The sequence below is a fragment of the Castor canadensis genome, chromosome 4, assembly GCF_047511655.1.
Source record: "Castor canadensis chromosome 4, mCasCan1.hap1v2, whole genome shotgun sequence".
In the NCBI taxonomy this organism is placed as follows: domain Eukaryota; kingdom Metazoa; phylum Chordata; class Mammalia; order Rodentia; family Castoridae; genus Castor; species Castor canadensis.
Window position 1 is genome coordinate 86,882,973 of NC_133389.1, and position 21,783 is coordinate 86,904,755.

General features: G+C 32.9%; 1 protein-coding gene across 4 annotated transcripts in view; it reads right to left on the reverse strand.

The window, feature by feature from the left end:
• Dpp10 (dipeptidyl peptidase like 10) overlaps positions 1–21,783 on the reverse strand; it is a 1,373,287-nt gene that overhangs the window by 294,104 nt on the left and 1,057,400 nt on the right. For all 4 annotated transcript variants that reach the window (XM_074070578.1, XM_074070577.1, XM_074070579.1 and 1 more), the window contains exon 5: positions 14,031–14,105. In XM_074070578.1, coding sequence (XP_073926679.1) covers positions 14,031–14,105 — 75 coding nt within the window. The remainder of the gene's footprint in view (positions 1–14,030; positions 14,106–21,783) is intronic.

Below are 21,783 nucleotides of genomic sequence, written 5' to 3' on the forward strand. Positions count from 1 at the left end.
CTAATGAGAAATGGGTGATATCTATTTATAATATGCTTTATTTAAGCCAGTGTATGCAATATATTATTTTAGCACATGACATATCATTATTTAACCTTTTTCTGTCTCTTACAAAGTCTTCAAATTATGGAGAATATATTTTGCAGCTCAGTTCAGATTATCCATATTTCAGTTGCTCAATAGTCATATGTGTCTGGTGGTTACAGCACCATCACCCTCCCAGAATTTGTGATTCATAGAATAATTCACCACTGCAATAAATTACTGTTCAATGCTATTAAAAATAGCACAAATGAAACATTAGGTAACCAGAACAAAATTTTATTACTTAGGATGTTACTATTTTGCTAATATAGTATTACCCAAGGTAAGCTGTTTGTCTTCTATTACTAAAAAAGTGATACATGAAAAAATACAGTATATAAGCAAGATAACTTGGGGTGCAATGAATATGTTGTCTTCTGTTTGATAAATTGTAATGTAGTGGATTATTAAAATCTGAACAGACATAACTGTTAACTTCAATTCAATCTTAAATTTTCCACATATGATTAACTATTTTTTCCCCTCCATGCTCAGTCTATTAAAATTTTGTGGAACCTAGTCAGTCAGAGTGGCCACCATTTGTACTCCCAATTATTTGGGAGATGAAGCTTGGGAAGATGGCGGGACCCAGGTGCATTGGACAAAACAAAGTGATACCCTGCTTAAAAAATAAGAAAACTAAATATAAGAATTAGTTTAATGAGACTTTAAGAAGTATTTGTTCCTACTTCATTTTTGTCTTCAAAAGTAGACTATATATAAAACATTTGATTTTTCAATGATGGCTTTAAAAGTCACTGTTAAATTATTCAAATGGACCAGTAATTCCAAATATATTAGAATAATATTTGGCACACAATAGATGTAGTGGTTGAATGTGAGTCAAGTTACAACTGAGACACCTGAACACCCATGTTGATTGCAGCACTATTCACAGTAGCTAAGCTATGGAAACAGCAAAGATGCCCCACTACCGATGAATGGATTAAGAAAATGTGCTATTTATATACAATGGAAATTTACTCAGCCAAAAGAAGAATAAAATTTTGTCATTTGCAGGTAAATGGATGGCATTGACGAGCATCTTAAGTGATGTTAACCAGGTTCAGAAGGCCAAAACTCACATGTTCTCTCTCATATGTAGGAATGTAGACCTAATACAAATACAGCAATATTATGAAACGCTGGTCACACTGAGGCGAGGTCACATACAAAAGGGGTAGGGTAAAAAAGGAAACTAAGAAGATGAATATGGTTGATATGCTCTCTATATAAGAACAAAAATAGAATTCTTAAACTGGTTGAAACCACATAAGGGACAAGGTAGAATGAAGAAAAATAGAGGAGATGAACAAATTAGGGTTATAATACATATATACATGAATATATCACAAGGAAACTCACTAGTAGCTACCTTTATCTCAAATAAGCAAAAAGTCATTTTCTTTCTTTTCTTTCTTCTTTCTTCTTCTACAAAATCAAGAGAAAAGGAGAACAGAATGGTCTTTCCTGGGAGGGTGGGGAGGATTGGTAACAACACGAGGAGAAAGGTGGCAGGGAAAGGGGGTAGGAGGGAGAATACGGTACAAAAAATGTGTACACATGTATACAAATGCAAAAATGATACCTGTTGAAACCATTCCAGCAATGGGGAAAGAGGAAAAAAGGAGAATCCTGTAGGGGGTGAATTCTAGTAGGATATATTTGATACATTGTAAGAACTTTTGTAAATGCCACAATGTACCCCCAGAACAATAATAAAAAAAAAACTAAGTAAAAAAAACCTCAAAAATATTTATATATGTGATTCAGAGTAATAGAAAAAAATTTATTTTGACCTGGAGGATGTCAAAATAGTAGATAGTGATTCTTAAACACAAATATTCTTATTAAGGTTTGAATCAACTTGGGTTGTAACACATTTGTATATGAAAGCAATGCTAGGAATCTTTCTGTACAGCTATCCTTAACTCAACTAGCAAAAACCACTGTCTTCCTTATTATGCTTATGTCTTTTCTTCAACAAAATTAGAAATAAGGGCAGAACAGGTTCTGCCTGGAAGTGAGGAGGGAAGAGGGAGAGAAAGTGGGGAAGGGGGGCAGGGGGAGAAATGACCCAAAAGACGTACACACATGTGACTAAAAGAATAATAAAAAAATTTTAAAAAAGATTTTAGCATATCAATAATTTGTCACATGAATTTTTCTTCTTTAAAAAACATTTTCAGTTTTATGTGAATGAAATGCAATGATTTAGAGAAACAATTTCAAAATGAGCATATAAAAATAAAATGCATAATTAGTAAGTCTAGAGAAGTTTAATGAATGCTAACTGAGGACTGAGGCATGGCACAAGTGGTACAGCATTTTCCTAGCAAGCAGGAGGCCCTGAGTTCAATCTCTAGTACAACACTAAGTAAATAAATACTACCAAGTATTAAAAGTAATATGTATAGTACAAGTTTCATTTAATTTATTTCATTTTCAATTAATTAGAATCTAGTCAATATGACTTCAAGTAATTGGAACAATAATTATTTCAGTGTATTAAATAAATCTTGAAGATATATAATAACTTTTCTCAAAATGATAGTGTAGTGTTGGGTGTGATGGTTCAAGCTGTAATCCTAGAAACTTGGGAGGTAGAGATCAGAAGGATTGTGGTTAGAGGCCACACAAATTCATAAGACCCTATCTCAACCAATGTCTGGGTGTGATGGGTTGCACCTATTATCCCAGCTATGGAGAATCACAGTAGGAGGATTGTTATCTAGGCTGGCCCAGGCATAAAGCAAGAGCCTATCTCAAAAATAACCAATGCAAAAAGGGCTGGCAGAGTGGCTCAAATATTAGTGTACCTGCCAATCAAGTGAGAAGCCCTGAGCTCAACCCCCCAACAAAAAAAGAAATGGTAGTATAGTGAAAGGACTAGGAGGTTTATAGCCAAATGGATGGAATCAAAGCACCACTAGAGAGGAGAGCCCTAGAATACGATGGTTAATATCTCTTATTCTTCCTCCTCTGTAAAATATATAATAGCCAAGAAGCAGGGACTTTAGAATGTTTGAAAATGATAAATACATTTGCCTTGTTTGTGACACAATATGAGTGCTCCAGAAACATTTGCTCCTTTTTGTATAATCCTTTTTTGAAATAGAGGTCAAAGGAGAATCAGGATAATACACAGTAAAGGAGAAATCAGAAAAAGAATTCAGCACAAATCTCTATGATTTATCTACATATCTCTATAATCTAATCAATAGTAGAGTGGATAAATTGTGACATGTGGTGGAATACAATAGATAGGTGGGAATAAACAATCCACCATATGACTATTGAATAATATGGACAAATTTGACTAACTTTTTGCTGAGCAAAAGAGAATATACATGAGGACATGCTATGTGAATGTATTACATAAAATATAAAAACAGGCAAGATGAAGCTAACTTTTTACAATTTAGACAGTGATCCCTTTGTAGTGGGAGTAAGCAGAAGGGAGCACAGCAGAGCTTTTCTTGTTTAATCTGGATGATAGTGATATGGATGTGTTTGATTTACAAAATTCATCAAGATATACTCATTGTATGTTTATTCTTCTAAACTGGAGTTTCTCAGTGGAGAGTGTGGACCACCAAATTTCATGGACCCACCCTATAGTTCTGCTTCAGTGGGTTTAGACTGGGACTGGAGAATTTGTACACTAAACTTATATATTGAGGAACTCTGTTCCAGGAAGTTTTCAGTATTGACCACATCAGACAAGTTTGGAAAATCTTAACTTATTTATTTTCACCAATAAAATAAGAATCAAACCAGCCTCTATAAGAGAAATCATAAATATCACTTACTCACTCTCATATATGGAATCTAGGTAGAACTAAAAAAAAAAAGAATGGCATGACTATAAAACATGGGGACTGTTTTTGATAGGAACCACTAGAAATGGGTGTTTGAAAGAACAGGATAAAGAAGGGTGAATATAATCAAAATACTTCATGTACCTTTACATGCAAGTAGAATAAAGAAACTCAAATTGTGTTAAAGAGGTGGGAAGAGGGATAAAGAAGAGTAATAGAAGGGGTGAATTTGATCAATTTATATGCTTGAATAGAAATTTCAAAATGATACCCTTCAGTAAAAGTAATAAAAAGAGAAATATATAAAGAGAAGTCATAAGGAGTAGGGTGTACATGTGAAGAATTCAAACAGTGGCATAAAAATATAACTGTTTTTATTTTTATTTCTACTCTTTGCCTTCGAAATCTGAAAAATCTTCAACATTATGTAAGTACTACTGATTTTGTAGTGTATGTGTATATTAGTACTGATGTTATATGAAATCTACTAATTTAGCAATTACTCTTTCTGTAGGATACAGACTTATGTTGATAAAGATGGGAATACAGCAGGACATATTTCTTAAGGGAAGAATTAACTTGTATAGCCCTTTGGAAAAGATGTTTTCAATATATAATGTGAACCTTAATATTATTCCAAGATCTAGACCTTGCACAATATGCAAAAAAATCTAACTGGAATATACCAACAGACTAAATGCAAAATCTAAAACTAGATTTGTACTAGAGATATAGCTCAGTGGTAGAGTGGTTGCTAGCATGTATAATGCCTTGGGTTTAATCCCAAATTCAGGGATGGAGAATGGGATAGAACTATAAAACTCTTAGAAGAAAACCTGTGGCATTTAATTTTTTAATGTGCTTTGTTATTTATTTGTTTTTAACCCCCCATATTTTATTTTATTTATTTTTTGTTGTGCTGGGCATACATTATGGAATTTACAAAAATTTTTACAATATATCAAATAAATCATAGTTGAATTTACCTCCTCCATGATTGTTTATCCCCCCCACTCCCATTCGTGGAATAATTTTACCAGGTATCACTTTTCCATTTACATATTCATGTATACAGATATTTGCACTATATTCATCCTCCCATATCCTTTCCTCACATCCTACTCCCTCCCAAAGTTACCAACACCTCAGGTAAGACCTGTTTTGCTCTCCTGTTCACCAATTTTGTAAAAGAAAAAAGTGACATTCTTCTTTGCTTAACACAGCTACACAAGGAGATTCCTTCTGACATTTCCATGTATGTATGTATCATAACTTAAATTGGTTCATCTCTGTTTTTCTTCTTTCAACTTGAGTCCCCTTCTTATGGTATTTTCAAAAGGTTTAAAAATTCTATAGCCATTCTTTTATAGAAAGTACTTCAACCATATTCACCTTGTAACTTCTTTCTTTTGTCTTTCCCACTTTCATATGCTAAGCTCCCCTTCCTGTGTCTTTCATATTATTGCTGTATTTGTATTTGGTCTACATCTATATTCCACATATAAAAGAAAACATGCAGCTTTTGGCCTTCTAAACCTGGATAACTCCTTAAAAGACTAACAATAACATAGTGGAGGATTTGGTAAAAAGTGAAGGTGATGAATCCCCATTCTTCTGACATTGCTGATGTTGTCAGAAGAATGATGATAAGAATGTTCAATGAGCTTAAAGATGAACTTAAAGAGGATATACAAAAACAACCTCAGAGAACTCAGATAAAACAAAAAACTTGAGAAGACACAGAAACTAATAAATGAAATCTAAGAAGATTTCAAAAAACCCTGAAATGAAGCTAAGGAGATTATAAAAAAAGAAATAAATGAAATAAAGAAGATAGCACAAGATATGAAAGAGGAGTTTAACAAAGATATGGAAAGTCTCAGAGAAAAACCAGTCAAACAAATCCTGGAAATAAAAAGTTCTTGAAGTTAAATAAACAATACAGTTGAAAGCCATTTCAGCAAACTGGAAAAAGTAGAAGACAAAATTTCAGGATTTTAAGACAAAATAGATCTTAAAGAAAAGGCAGAAGAATTCTTAGAAGACTAGAGAACTATGAAAAGAATATGCAAGAACTCTTCAAAAGAGCAAACCTATGGAATCATGGGCAACAAAGAGGGAGAAGAGGTACCAGCAAAGGTACACATAATATATTCAACAAAACAATAGCAGAAAATTCCCCAAATTTTGAGAGAGAGATTCCCATTCAGCTACATGAAGCCTCCAGAACACCAGACTTGGCCAAAATAGAACCTCTCTATAGCATTTTATGGTTAAAACAATTAGCACAGAGAACCAGGAGAGAATATTGAAGGCTGTATGAGAGAAAAATTCAAATAACTCATGAAATTAATCCCATCAAATAACAGCATATTTCTCAACAGAAACCTTAAAAGCAAGAAGGCCATGAAGTGGGGCATTTCGATTATTGAGAGAAAACAATTTCAGTCCTTACAAACTCTACCCTGGAAAGCTATCACTCAAAATTGAAGGAAGAATAAAAATCTTCTATGATAAATAGAAACTAAAACAATACATGGCCATAACCACCACTACAGAAGATTTGTGGCATTTAATTTTTCAATGAATTCTTAGATATGACACCAAAATAATGTGCAATAGAGAAAAAAATAGATAAATCAGAACAATAAAATTTAAGAAATTCATTCATAAAAGGATATTGTTGAGAAATGGAAGAGACAACCAGCAAGTACAAGAAAATATTTGTAAATGATATATCTGACAGAGGTTTATTATCAGTAATATTAAAGAGAAAACTTAAAGTGAACAACAAATGAAAATTTACAACCAGAACAAAAATTAAAATGAACAAAGTACATAAATATTTTTACTCTCAAAAATAAAAACAAAAGACAATGAAGAAAATGAAAATGTGAAAAACATCATTGGTTATTAGGGAGGTACAAAGCAAAACAAAATGAAATACCAGTTCATGCACACTAAGATACCTGTAATAGGAACAGAAAATAACAGCTTTGGTGAGAACATAGAGAAATTTGAGTTTGGTCGTGCTCCATCCCTATCTATTTCCTGGAAAAGTTTGAGGAGTATTGGTGTTAGTTCTTCTTGAAAGCTTTGGTAAAATTCAGCCATGAATCCATCAGGTCCTGGGCTCCACTTTGTAGGGAGGCTCTTTATTACTGCTTCAATCTCATTGCTTATTATAGGTCTATTAGGTGGCTAATATCTTCTTGGTTCAATTTTGGTTGGTTATATGCAGTTAAAAATTTATCCATTTTGTCTAGATTTTCCAGTTTACTTGAATATAGGTTTTCAAAGTATTCTCTAATGATCCTCTGGATTTTGTTAGTATTTGTGATTATGTGCCCTTTCTCATCTCTGATTTTTATTAATTTGGGTCTTTTCCTTACTATGGTTTGTCATGTTGGCTAAGGGCTTGTTAATCTGCTAATTTTTTCAAAGAACCAACCTTTTATTTCATTGACTCTTTGTATAGTTTTTTTTGGTCTCAATATCATTTATCTTGGCACTAATCTTTACTATTTCTCTTTGTCTGCTGGTATGGGTTTGGTTTGTTCTTGTTTTTCTAGGAGCTTAAGGTGCATCATCGTGCTGTTTATTTGAGAAGTCTGTTTTTTAATGTGGTACTTGGAGCTATAAACATTCCCTTGAGCATGGCTCTTGCTGTGTCCCACAGATTCTGCTAGGCTGTATTTTCATTTTTGTTAGATTCCTAGGAACTTTTTGATTTCTTCCCTTATTTCTTCAGTCACCCACGGGTCTTTCAGCAGTGTGTTCTTCAGTCTTCATGTGTTTTCATGCCTTCTGTGGTTACTTTTGTCGTTGAGGTCTACTTTTATTCTGTTGTCTTCTCATATGATACTGGGGGCTATTTCAGTTTTCCTGAATTTGTTGAGACTTGCTTTGTGTCCTAAAATATAATCTATTTTGGGAAAAAGTCCCATGACCTGCAGAAAAGAATGTGTATTTCCTTGCTTTGGATAGGAACTCTTACACACTGTTGGTGGAAATGCAAATTAGTACACTACTATGAAAAGCCATATGGAGATTCCTCAATAAGCTAAAGATAGAACTGCCATATGATCCAGCAATACTGTTCCTGGGTGGAACTTAAGTCAGGATACAACAGAGACACCTGTACATCAATGTCCATCACAGCACTCTTCACAATAGCCAAGCTTTGGAAACAACCCAGGTGCCCTACCACTGATGAATGGATCAAAAAAAATGTGGTATATATATAGACAATGGAGTTTTTCTCAGCCATAGGAATAATGGCACATGGTTTGAAGGTAAAAGGAAGCAATTGGAATACATCATGTTAAGTGAAGTAAGCCAGGCTCAGAAAGACAAAAGCTGCATGTTTTCTGTCATTTGTGGAAAATAGGTCCAAAAGATAAACATATATACAAAAACAAGCATGATCATATATAAACACATATGTAGAACATGTTTGTAATAGTGGAACTACTCTATGGAACTCAGGGAAAGAGGGAAAGGAAAAGGGAATGATAGAACATCAGTAATCTCATAAAACATTACATCTGTGAAGGTAGTAGATATAAGGATGTGTACTGAAAGCTGTTGAATAATGGAGAGTGGAAGGTAAGGGGTAAGGGAGAGCAATGGAAGGGGTTGAACTGAGCAAAGTAAAGTAGTATATCCACAGTGGGAATACACTGAGAAACCCCTTTGAACATCAATTTAAATATTAATAACAAAAGACAGGACTGTAAAATAGGTACAGTAGGCGGTACTAATGGGAGAGAGAAGGGTAAATGAAGGAGATTAAAGTGAAGGTATATAGTTGATGGACTTCTTATATCTATGTGAAATAGAACAAAGAAACCACTTGTAATTGCTTTAAGAGGGGTGGGAAGGAGGTTGAGACGATGGGGGTGATGTAACTAACATACAATATAAGCCTAATTGAATCGTCATTATGAATCTTCACTGTACAATGAATATATCCTAAGAAAAAAATTAAAAAAAAAGAAATTTCAACTCTTATAGTTTGCTGGTGGAAATATAAAATGGTACAGCCACTTTAGAAAATAGTTTGGTGGTTCCTGCCAATGTTAAACATAAAGTTACCATATGATCCAACAATTCCACTTCTCTGAATAAACCCCCAAATTTGAAAACAAATACTCAAAAAAAACCATGTTATACACACATGATCATGTCAACACTAGTCCATAATAGACAAAATGTGTCTATCAGTGGAGAAACAAATTGAGGTACCTATGCAGAATGAGATACTATTTAATCACAAAAAAATAGAGCACTGACACATGGTACAAAAAGGATTAACTTGGAAAACATGATATTAAGTGAAAGATGCCAGGCAAAAGGGTCCCTTTACTTTAGGATTCATTTTTATAGAAAGTATCTAAAATTGTTTAATCTACATAGAGAGAAATCAGATTAGTAGTTACCAAAATATGGCAGAAGGGAGAATACGAATGACTGATTAAAGGGCATGAGGTTTTCTTCAGGGAGATTAAAATGTTTTGGAGCATGGTGAGTAACTCAGTGGCAAGCACTTGCTTATGATTTCTAAGGCCCTGATTTCAACCATCAACATCAAGAATAAAATAAAGAAATGTTTTGGAACTAGATAGACATGGTTGTTAAACATACTGTGAACCTATTAGATGCCACTGAATTATTGACTTTAAAATAGTTAATTTTGTATTATCTGAATCTCAAAACAATAAAAATATGCTATATATTAATTCTATGAATCTATCCCATAGAAATATTAACTTCTGGGCAAAGAGATATCCTCAAAATTATTCTCAAAATGTTTTTGAAACAACTAAGGCCCCAAAGTAGAAGAATATTGAAATTGCTGGAATCTAGTCTTTGAGTTATCCAGCTCAGTCCATATGTTGTAGAATGAAGATAACAACTAAATCAATAATGTATACTTCACTATTGTGTAGCTATTCCTCCCTAATTGAAAGGATGAATTCCCAATTCTGTATTATCTTTCATATTCCAGCTTTTCATACACTGGCTTTTCTCCTCTTTGAAATCAGGATAATAACCTTGTGCTAAATATATGATAATTCTTCTTTCATTACTCTTATACATAAAGAGGAATAAAAGGAATAAAACACACCAAAGTAATTAATTTTATTGGGTAGGTTTTGGTGTTTGGGTTTGATAAGACTGCTTTCTCCTATCTTTTTTACTGGGCTTCATATAAAAGTATACTCACCTTCACTCACATATAACATCTCCACACGCACATACTTCATACACCTAGCCTAGTAGTTCACACCTGGTAGATGACTATTAAATAAAATTAATAAATGAATAAAGTGATATAAAGCCAAGAAAATTAATTGAAATACTTTTCTTTATTAACATTCCAGCTTCCTTTCATTTCCAGGGAATTTTTTGTCAGTATTCTTACTTTTCCTATAATTAAAATATACATATGAGAATATATTCTTTAATAGAAATATATTTTTCACATTATAATTGTGACTTTTTTGCCAAATATCCCAAGTTAACCTAGTTTTGTGCATCGTTTCACATTTTTTTCTTAAAAGATAAACTTAAATTACCAAATTTTAGAATTTAAGAATAAGATGATTTGAACAGGTTTAAAAATTCTATATGTATAGAAATGGAATAATGGTACCAGTTAAAACTGTTCCATGAATGGCAGGTGGATAAATGAGAATGGTAGAGGGTTGAATTCAATCAAGTATTTGATATATAAAAAGCACATTTGTAAAGACCACAATGTGCTCCCAGACAGCACAATAATAAAAATAAAATAATAAGATGAAAAAGGAATTTCAGTTTACATGTTTGGAGGATATTCATTAAGTATCCCTTCTAGAATGTAATTCAACTGTTCAAACATAAACATCTTCCCTGAGATTGGTCTTCTAGGTAGACACTGACTGACATAGGAATGAAAAAGCTTAAAAAATAATAGCTGTAGTCTGATAGTAAGTGATCATCTTTTCCTATCTTTAAATTCTCTCATTCACAAAGCTTTCAAAGCAATGTCAGGTTGTATAAAATGATAAATATGGAAATGGATACTAAAATCTTTCTTACCACTTTCCAGTAACTTATGTGAGGCAAAAAGCTCAAGGATTTTACAACAATTATACATGTAATAAAATAAATCAAATCTGAACTTATAAGTTTTATTTGAAAAAAAATCTTGAGTTACATCTTTTCATAAATTAAATTATTTAAAATTTTTTGGGTTAATTGTAGATTAACATACAGTTATAAAAAAAAAACACTGAGAGATGCCATGTATTCTTTATCCAGTTTTCCCCAATCGAAAAATCTTGCAAAGCTATCATATGAGATCACTACTAGATCACTACTAGGATGACATTTATATAGTTGAGAGACAGAGTATCACCATGATCACTCAAAATAAAAAAAGCCACTCTCTCCTCCTTCCTCAGAAATTTCTACTTTTTCATTTATATAATTTTCCCATTTTAAGAATGTTATGTGGAGTCATACAGTCAGACTTTGAAAAAATTTTTCTTCAGTACTGGGTTTTGAACTTAGGGCTATACCTTAAGCTACTCTGCCAGCCCTTTATTGTGATGAGGTTTTTTGAGATAAATTCTCTCAGACTATTTGCTTGGGCTGGTTTTGAACCACAATTCTCCTGATCTCTGCCCCTGCAGTAGCTAGGGTTATTGGCATGAGCCACCAGCGCCCTGCTGAGATTGTCTTTTTTTAACTCATTGTAAACATGTAGTTTTACCCAGGTCCTTGCATATATCAAACTTTTCTTTTTTGCAACTAGTGAGTAGGTGGGTCACAGCTTACCCTTTCATCTATTGAAGAACATCTTGGTTGCTTTAAGTTGTAGCTACTAAACATAAAGCTTCATAAATATTCATGAGTTTGTTTCTGTGGGAATATAAGCTTTCATTTCTTTGAGGAAAATGTCCTGGAGTGCTTTTGCTAGGTTGGATGGTAGTATAAGATTTAATTTTTAAAAAAACTACCAAGAAATTTTCCAGAATAGTTGTACCATTGCACATATTCCCAAGCGAAAGTTTGTCTTCATATAATGCCATAATTCGGTGATAATTATTTTTTTCAATTTTCATCATTTTATAGGTATAGAGTAAAGCTTGTTGTAGCTTAATGCTAATGGATTAAAGTATTTTCCTATTCTCATTTTCCATGGGGATAGTCTCTTCAGTGACATGCCTGATGTGATTGTTTTGTTCTTGCTGCTTTTAAGAGTTCAGTTTTGAGAATTCTTTATATATGAACACTAGTCCTTTCAAATATGTGATTGCAAATATGTTCTCCTAGAAGATAGATTCAAATTTTATCCTTGCAGTGGGGTCTTTCATAGGGCAAAGAAATAGATTTTCTTTTATGGACCGTGCTATGGTGCAAATAATGTATACACATGTAAGGAAATACAAAATGATAACTGTTGAAACTGTTTAAGGAATCGGGGGAGAAGGGATCAAAGAGAGCAGTAGAGGGGATGAATTCAAGTATGATATTTGATATATTGTAAGAACCTTTGTAAATATTCTGATGTAACCCCACCCAGCACAAGAATAATAATAATAAAAGGAATTATTTTCCTCATCTTAAATCCCCAGGACATTTTTCCTGCTTTTCATCATCATAGATTTACATTTTATATTTGGATTTATGATCAATTTTGAGTATGAGTCTCTAAAAGATATCTCTAGGGCATGTGATGATTCTGTTTTATTGTTTTGTCTATCTTTAACACCTTTTCTCTCTGGCTTTTCTTTTGGCATATCCATATCCAATTGCTCTAGCATCATTTTTTTAAAGACTATCTTATAGCCACTGAACTACTTTTGTACCTTTTCCAAAATTTATTCAGGTACACTGTGAGGTTCTATTTTTGAGTTTTGTATTTTCTTTTGATCTATGTGTCTATTTTACTGCCAGTCCTAATCTTGATTATTATTACCACTGAAATCTGATTTCAAGTTCAGTATGTGTTTAATACAGCAGTCATTTCAAATTAAAATTCTTCAGTTAAAATTATTTTTGAAACTTTTTACTATATTTTAATATTTTATTTATAAAAGTCAAGTGTTTTCATTACTATAACCTATAATTTACAAAATCTGTGAATAAATATAACAGAGAACAACAGTTATGGAAAATGAAGAAGCTATATAATGGGAAAAGATGCCTTTGATTACAACCTCACCATGTATTTTAATGCAACTTAATTATTTTAAATAAAAAACATAAATTCTTCTAAGATACATAGCAAATTAAGTATATTCCAAAATACTAAAACCATCAAATGCTGGTCTTTTGAACTGTGAAATTTCATGTGTTTAAAGGCTTTCAAACCTTTATATGAAGCTTCCTGTCTTAAGTCCATAAATTTTTATTGTCTGTCTTAAAGCTCATAAAACTTTCTTGAATGATTTCCAATCATTTATTCTATGCAGAAACTAATCTGCTGAATTGCCTTTCCAACACTTAGTTTGCTTTTTAATGGTGCAAATTATATCTACGTACCAAGTACTCAACAACCATACATTTTACTCTAATTGTGCTCTAGAGTTGACATGGAATAATGAAACACTAATTGCAATTAGGAGGTCTTATTTGTTCAGAGTTAAATTCTTTTTTTTTGCCCCACTGCAGAATTTTTATGACTACAAAGTTTACATTTAAATACCACAAAAAAAAATCCATTAACCACAGTTCAAAACAATGTTTTTACCAGTCACTTCCCAAAATCCACACTGCAGCTCAGGACTCAGTCAGCAGGAAAGTCTAATATACATATACATGAAACACTCAAGTATTTGAGAGATATCCTGAAAATGTAAAAAAAAAAACAACCCTCCCACATTTGTTGCATTTGCTAATCACTGCCTATTCGTAAGCAACAGAAAAATTGTTCTTATTATTTACAAGCCAGGCATGGAAGAAAGGCTATTTCCTCCAACCCTCTCTCTTACAATATGACCATCAGTGTCCCACTGCAGTTATTGGATAAACCAAATTTTCTCTAGGTGGGTAGATGACATTGTAAAATTATGAAATGTCACCTGAATGCATCATAAGGGAAAATTTTTTCACAGAAGGGACTTCCTTTACCTGTTTGACATCATATGCCAGAAGGACGTACTTTAAATCTGGCGAAACTGAGTATCTAGATGCTTTGAACGTTACCTAGAAAGAAAAAAAAGGAACAATTATTCTAAAAAGCTGAGTAATATAAATGAACTGTGTTTGGATATATTAATGCCAAAATATCTCAATTCCCTTCATAACACTCTGAAATGAGCACTCTCATTCTTTATATTATAAATATTTATATTATACATGCATGTATTTATGTACGTATGCATACTCATATGATTATATTGAACACAATTATTATGTAGATGAAAGGAAAAACTTTGAGAGATCTTCTTAGGCAATTCAGTAAGAAAAAAACTGCCAACCCATCTTTCTATATGCTCTTCCCTTAAAGATTAGGCGGATATATTTTATAAGTAAGCAAAAAAGTTAAAGGCTTATTGAAATTCTTAAGCAACCAAAATGTTTTAATATTGCATGTTGAAGTCATCAAAAGAAAAAAAATACATTGACATTCTGTGTTTCATGAGTTTCTGTATATGTGAATTTTTTATTCTTACTAGTTAATGTTTATATTTAAAGAAGACACATTAAAGACATTCTCTGTAAAGGATATTACCAGGGTAAAACAAAGTAAAGCACAAATACATAACTGATTATATATGATGCCAGACAACAACTATAATAACTGTGCCTGAGTGATTTTGAGCCTATAATTTAACAATTGAAAATAACTAGTGAAATAATGACTTATGAAAGAGAAGAACATTGAAGGTAGAGAAATTATTTCAGTTGAAAAACAGGTATTTGTCTAATTCATTTCTAAAAGGAAAAGCAAACTGAGTTGATATATCACCAAAAATTTACAAGACACAAAATTATAAACTGAGTATTTAAGCAAACTTGGTAGTTGTCATGCTATTTGCAAAGAAATACATACATAAATAATTTTGTACATCTTATTTCAGAATAGTGTCCACAAGGTGCTCTCTATGGAAAACAGAAAAGGGTGAAGTCATGATTTCTATTTCCTTCCTTCCTTCCTTCCTTCCTTCCTTCCTTCCTTCCTTCCTCCCTTTCTCTCTCTTCTTTCCCTCCCTATCTCCCTCCTTTTTCTTCTCTTCCTCTTTCTTCTTTTTCTTTTTTCTTTCCTTAAATTCTTTTCTCTCTTCCTCTTTCTTTCTCTCTACCTTCCTCCCTTCCTTTCTTCCTCCCACCCTTTGTCCTTCCCTAGCTCCTTCTTTCTTTCTCTTTCCTCCTTTTTCTTTCCTTCTCTTTCTTTCTTATTTTTCTTTTTTCCTCTTTACTTTCATTCTTCTTTCTCTCTTTTTTCTCCCTTCCTTCTTTCCTTCTTCCTTCCTTCCTTCTTTCCTTCCTTTCTTCTTTCTTTTATTTCTTCTTTCCTACACAACCCCAAATCACAACGAAGAGGTTAAGAATCTCAAACTAATTAATGCTAAGAAATTTGGGTGGTATATTAAAAAAGCATTTGGTCTTTGTCCTTGGTTTCTATAACAGATGTCTAAAACCCTTGAAATTTCCTAAGTAATAAAAATGTCTTTTATTATTCATAGTAAACTTCTTCAGTCACACATGAACATGAGAGGACTATAGATTGGATTGGGTTAATTTACAGTTTTAGACTGCACTGGTCACTAAAACACATCAACTATGCTATAATAAGATTAGAACACTTAAGCTACCCCAAGACTGGGGAAGAAAAGTTTGAGTTCAATATTGTGGCAAGTGATTTCAAGATTAATCATGCCTATAATGGTATCTTGACTGAACAAAAAAAACAACTTCTGCATTTCAAGTTTTGAGGGAGCTTCCAGTCTGGGGAATGTATCAATTTACTAGACAGTTGCTGCACCCTGGCTCCACAGAAACAGAAGCTTCCATGCTCAGAATCCTACTGGTTGTTACTCTGCAGACCTCTTCATACAGCTGTTCACTTATGTCTTTTATACTCAGCAGCTCAACAATAATCATTAGTGTTGCTCTTTACTGAGTTCTTTGAGTCTTTCTGAAGAATTATCTAAGCTGAAGAACAGTAATGGGAAACCCCTGAGTTGTAGTCAAGATGGACAGAATGCAATATCAGGGTCTGGAATATGCAACCCTCACTGAAGTGGGGACAGTTTTGTAGGGTTTTTTTTTTTTTTTTTTTTGTAGTGGGGACAATTTCTCAGACCTTAATCTATGAGGTTTGGTAATTAGTGTAAGAATTAAATTGAATTATAGGACACCCAATTGGCATTGTCAAAGACAAAATTACAGCAAGCTACTTTAAAGATATTAATTGGCTTTATTCTCAATTCTTGAAATGTGCAAATTTTCATTTTATAAGATAGAATGGGCGATCTGATGGGCTCAGTAGAGAGGTTACTTTAAAAAACAAAAAGGTCTTAAAATGCAGAAAAAAAGAAGTAGAATGGTCATTTCAAAGTTACATTCCTTATAAAGCAGGGACAAATAAACAGAAAAAAAAGTAACTGACTTGTTAACATCAGGTTACTTCATGTTATCTTTTTGTGTGTGAGGTTTAAGGCAGAGGAAACTTCATTAAAATAGCAACTGAACTGGTTTATTTGGGAAATCTGCAATCTGTCATTACTCCTAGTTTCTTAGAAGGTCAAATAAATAGATTAGTTTTTGATTTGGAAATTTACCTTGCTTGATTCCATTTTTTTTTTTTTTAGTCTGGTTTGTCAAGACAGAAGACTTGTCAAAACAATGGCCTCCTACAACTTTTAAACATTATCAGAGAATTGTTGTAATGGCACAGTTTGTTAATCCACAGACAGAGATACAAAAAGAGCAGTGTGGTGCCATCAAAGGGCAATGCTAATATTTAGAAGTTTTTCCTGAACACACTTACTTGTACAATTAGTGTATAAGACATTTTAGAAGAAGCCAGAGAGATTATTGGCAATAATTCATCTCAAAACTGGCTTTCATCTTTTAAAAGGTCCATATCAACAATAACAGAAACAACCATCATAAGAACATTACTAGATACAAGTTATTGATCATCTATTATATGGCCTGCAAGTTCCTTTGAACTTGTAGGTATTGATAATCTTCAATATTCCTTAAGACAATATTTTCAGGTAGGTATCCTTCTCTCTTTCTCTTATATGTCATTTACCTATTATATACTGAAATTTGATAGAAATTATTCTGAGGGGGCTTATGGTAACATTTCTCCCAGCATTACAGTATTAGAAGATGTATATTCTTTAAAGACATGACTAAGGGGACCAAGGCCCATTGTCATTTAAAAACCAGTTAAGAGGACAATGTCATCATTTCTGTCCTATGGGATTAGAACACTCTACTTTTCTCAAGTTCAGAAAAAAACCAAACACACCAAGAGACTCCAGTAAGGTTTCCTTTCATATGCCTTGCATTATCTTACTAGCAGGAGTTCTGCTTTTTTGTTACTTCTTTTTCTTTCTTTCTTTCTTTCTTTCTTTCTTTCTTTCTTTCTTTCTTTTTTTGTAGACATCTTTTTTATATGAAGTCTATGTTATTTAAAGGAATTCTCACCTTCCTTGTCTCTATCCACATTTGTGTGATGTTCTTCACACAAATTTGCTTCACACTTTTACAGGTGCCTCTGTGCCTCAGGTAACAACATTTTAGTATCTTTTACAGTCACTACAATTATCCAGTCTGGCACTTTATTAATTATCACTGTACTCCCTCCAGCTTATGTGGTACGCAAACTGGGAAACTTTCCAAATATATTTTCAGGGGCTTGAGTGCTGAACTGTCTCTGAAATTAGAGAACTGTGCACAGGTCACTGGTGCTGCAAAGAGACTTACTGGTAATGCAATATAAGAACTGCTCTCTGGCAGCTTAGTTACAGGATGCTGGAAGTCTCAAGCAATTTCTTCACAGTATAAAACATTAATTTTATCATATGCTATATTTGGGGACTAATGCTTTTCAGCAGTCGCAAGAGACCCCTTGGTCAATATCGACCCTCATTACAGACATTAATATTGTTCTGGTTGAGTCTCAACTTGATCTGGCTTTAAATTGGTGTTTTAGGAAGTTTATTGCTACCAAAAATGCTATTATATTATTTACATATTTAACAACTTGATTACTATTAAAATGAAAGGAAATAGATTCCATATGTGTTTATTGACATTATTCTGCTAGGATGTCTGTCAGTACATATTTGTCCCCAAATTCCAGAAGGAATTTAAATGCATAACTCTTGTCATCTATGAACATTTCATTAAAATGAGGGAAGGCAGGACAAACAGAAAAAAATCTATGCAAGCGGCTTACTAGTACAACTAAGAAAAACAAGATATTTGATCTAGTTGAAAAACATTTTTATGCTTTCAACAGCCTGGGGATATTTTTTGGTGCCTCATTGATATATAGCATTTAATTCCACCAAAACTCATTTCTTAAATATTCAGTATATGTGAAGTGCTATGGCAGACAATGAAGTTGAGAAACAAAGTCCACTAGGATGTTTCCCATGCCATATTCAGCACTGTAAGACAAGCACCAGTGATCTCTATAGTCCATAGTATACCAGGAACCCAAAAGCCAATTCTTCCAGACACTAGAAATTAAGAACAAGACTGTAGCTCTCTGGGTAAGAACTGAGGATGAATGGAGACTTTTTAAGAAGGTCAAGAACCTCTCAGCTCCAGGTAATCCTTATCTTGAAGGAAAATGTATATAGTGTTGCTCTTCCCTAGGATTCAAGATAATAACTTAAAATTTCATGATTTTTAAGTCATGCAATCTTTTCAAATATATATGGGATTATAGTCCTCCTGTAAGTTGCTAAATTTTGGTAAAGTAATAATTGCCATAAGAATGAATGCAGGGAAAGAACACAATACTATGAGATTTTAAGTACAGAAACCTATACCTTTCACATATTTGACAGTAGTGTAAGTGAAAACCTCCTTATACATTGTTTTTCCACTTAAATGAAATTAGAGACTACATTATCAGAATAGCCTTCAGAAAATCAACATTTCTGGGAAGACAGGAGATAGTGCTATGGATTACCACCAATACTAATAATGGTACTTTATTAGCAACATGAATATGAGAAAGCTGGTCAGTGTTTCATGAATGGTGATCTGATGACATCTTAAGGTCAAGATATGTGGTAGGAGACTCTCATGACAATATAGATAAGCAATATCAAGAAGTTAAGGGAGAAGAGGGGTATAAAGAGAAGAAGGCACATTAAAGGGAGTCTTGGATAAAAAAATAAAACAATTTTGGACAATGGAAAACAGAGAAGGAATCACAACTAATATGTGTTAATAAAAACATGAAAAAAATTTTAAAAACGACTGATTTTTCAAGTTGTAACCACTGAATGGATGTTTCTACTATAACTTATGTTGAGAAGAAGAAAAACAAAACCTAACTTGAGAAAAAATTTTAGATGTAACAACTTTAGATAAGCTGTAGTTATAATCTCTAAAGTACATCAGGTTAGAAATGTTCAGTATCTATGTATGACAGCCTGAGTGTAAGGTTGTTACCTGGAAGTTTCATCTTAGTTCAAGCTTAGTTCAGTGTAAATCCATCCCCTTTAAAGAAAGGGGCAAAACTCCTCCACCAATATGCTATACTGGGGTGTTTCAGTAACATGCAGATACTATTAGCATCAGTTGATATTGCTCCTACTCTTTAAGTGTATAGGTTTTCCTTTTTCTGTACATTGGATCAGCTTGTTACACTTATAACAACTTCACCTCTTCCTTATCCTTACTTGAAATGTATTTTTCTAAAATTTCATTCTAATTCTCCTCCTGTAAGTCCTTCCTGTACTTCTGAGCTTAAGTGTTTTGTCTGACTTCACATGTGTATTATTATATTTGCAGTTCATCTAACAATTGATCACTGTTTCATGATCGCTCTTCTAGGTTGTTTGGAACACCAATCTACATCTTTTATCACCACAATAATGTACTTATTAAGAGGCTTCATTGTAATGATTCACTTTTGTCAGAAACATTATAACTAGAGGTAGAAAGAGGATAATGATGATGTTCTAAGATGTCAGATATTAAAGATCACAGCAAGAAATCATTAGACACAAACTTAAATGTCAGAAGTGCCAGAAAATATAAAATATGCATTTACATGACTTGAGGCAGAGAAAGAACTGATGGAGGAGGAGAACACAGGATGGGATTCAAAGGGCTCATTTGCCCTAAAATTGGGAAATGACAGGAGCAGAGGGTCAACACGGTGAGTGTTGTTGTACATTTTTTCAATGAGCTGCTGATGAAAATATCTATAGGCCTCCTTATACACAAGAAAACCTTAGTCTAGCAATTAACCCTCTGAAACTGAAAATGTAGATGCACCTTTTTAACAGAAAGAGAATGAAGAAAACAAGAATGTCAGTCTTCTTGTACCCTATGGCCAGCTTTTTCCTTCTGCTCCCTCAACCCCCCACCCCACTAGCCTCTCTCACACACACACATACACCACATACAGAGACACGTGTGTTCTGTTTATGTTTCCCTTATTTGGGTTGTAATTTCCTTCATTGTCCAATCCCAATATTACCTTATTAGTAATTAATAAAATAGTTAAGATAGGTTGTTTAGTTGTAGAGAAAATCAGATATTAATTTTAAACATATAATTATATGTTATGTGGAAATTTTCACAGCATACTCTGAAAATGACCCAATTCTCTGACTTAAGTATAAAAGGTTTTAGAAAGTCAGTTGGTTTAATCAGGAGGGAGAAGAAGGCTTACTATCCAGTTAAGAAAGAAAAAAGAAAAGTTAATAGAAGCTGGGAACCAAGAAGGTCAAATTGCAGTCAATATAATGCCAAAGATGGGCTTTCTTTCACTTTCTGACTTTAAATAAGAGGACCAGGGAAGCACAAAGATAAGTTTATCTCTTGTATTTCTACACAACACCATGATTGGTTTTTCTATTGCCATAAGTCTGTTTAATATGAAGGGAATTTTAAAAATAAAATCTTTTATCATTCATCTTTTCATGTTCTCTTTTCTTAGCTACTCAATTGCACAGGAAAGTGCTTAAGTTATATTTCTTTATGGTACCCACTGCATCCGTGTTATATAAGCATAATGGTCTTGCTCTGCTTTTATTTTTTTTTGGTACCAAGCATTTTACTGATACTGGAAGATTTTATAAAACTAGTCAATGCAGAAAATGTCATCGAGGAGGTATTTTCAAGGTTATTAAATCAGTACCAATGTAGAATGCCTTGCATACATCACTATTGCTCAATACATATGAACAATCAAAACAATAATTCTATTGATTTGTATCATAGACCACACACTGAAATATTTAAAAACAATTTTTATTTTTAACTAAAAGTGAAAATTAATGGTTATCGAATTCAATTAATAGCTTACAAAACAGAACACACAAGGTAACTTTAAGGAGATGTATATCAGTATTTCTCCACCTAAAAATGTCAATAAACTAGAAAAGCTGTTGGCTGAAACAAAACAGAAATAGTGTAACTTGCATATTTATGAAAACTATTTCCTTGAAGTTCAGCTTGTGCTGGTCTAATGACTCTTCAAATTGACTTAATGCTTAATATATTTCAAATATATTTTTCTCTTAAATGGTCCTGCTACATTTAAGTATAGCTACATTAAATAATACAGCATATAAGAAGAAAGTAAAAGCTTTGAAAGTACTAAACTACAATTTCCTGAATCAGTTTTCTCACCATGGTCTTATACAATGTGTCTGATATGGTAATAATA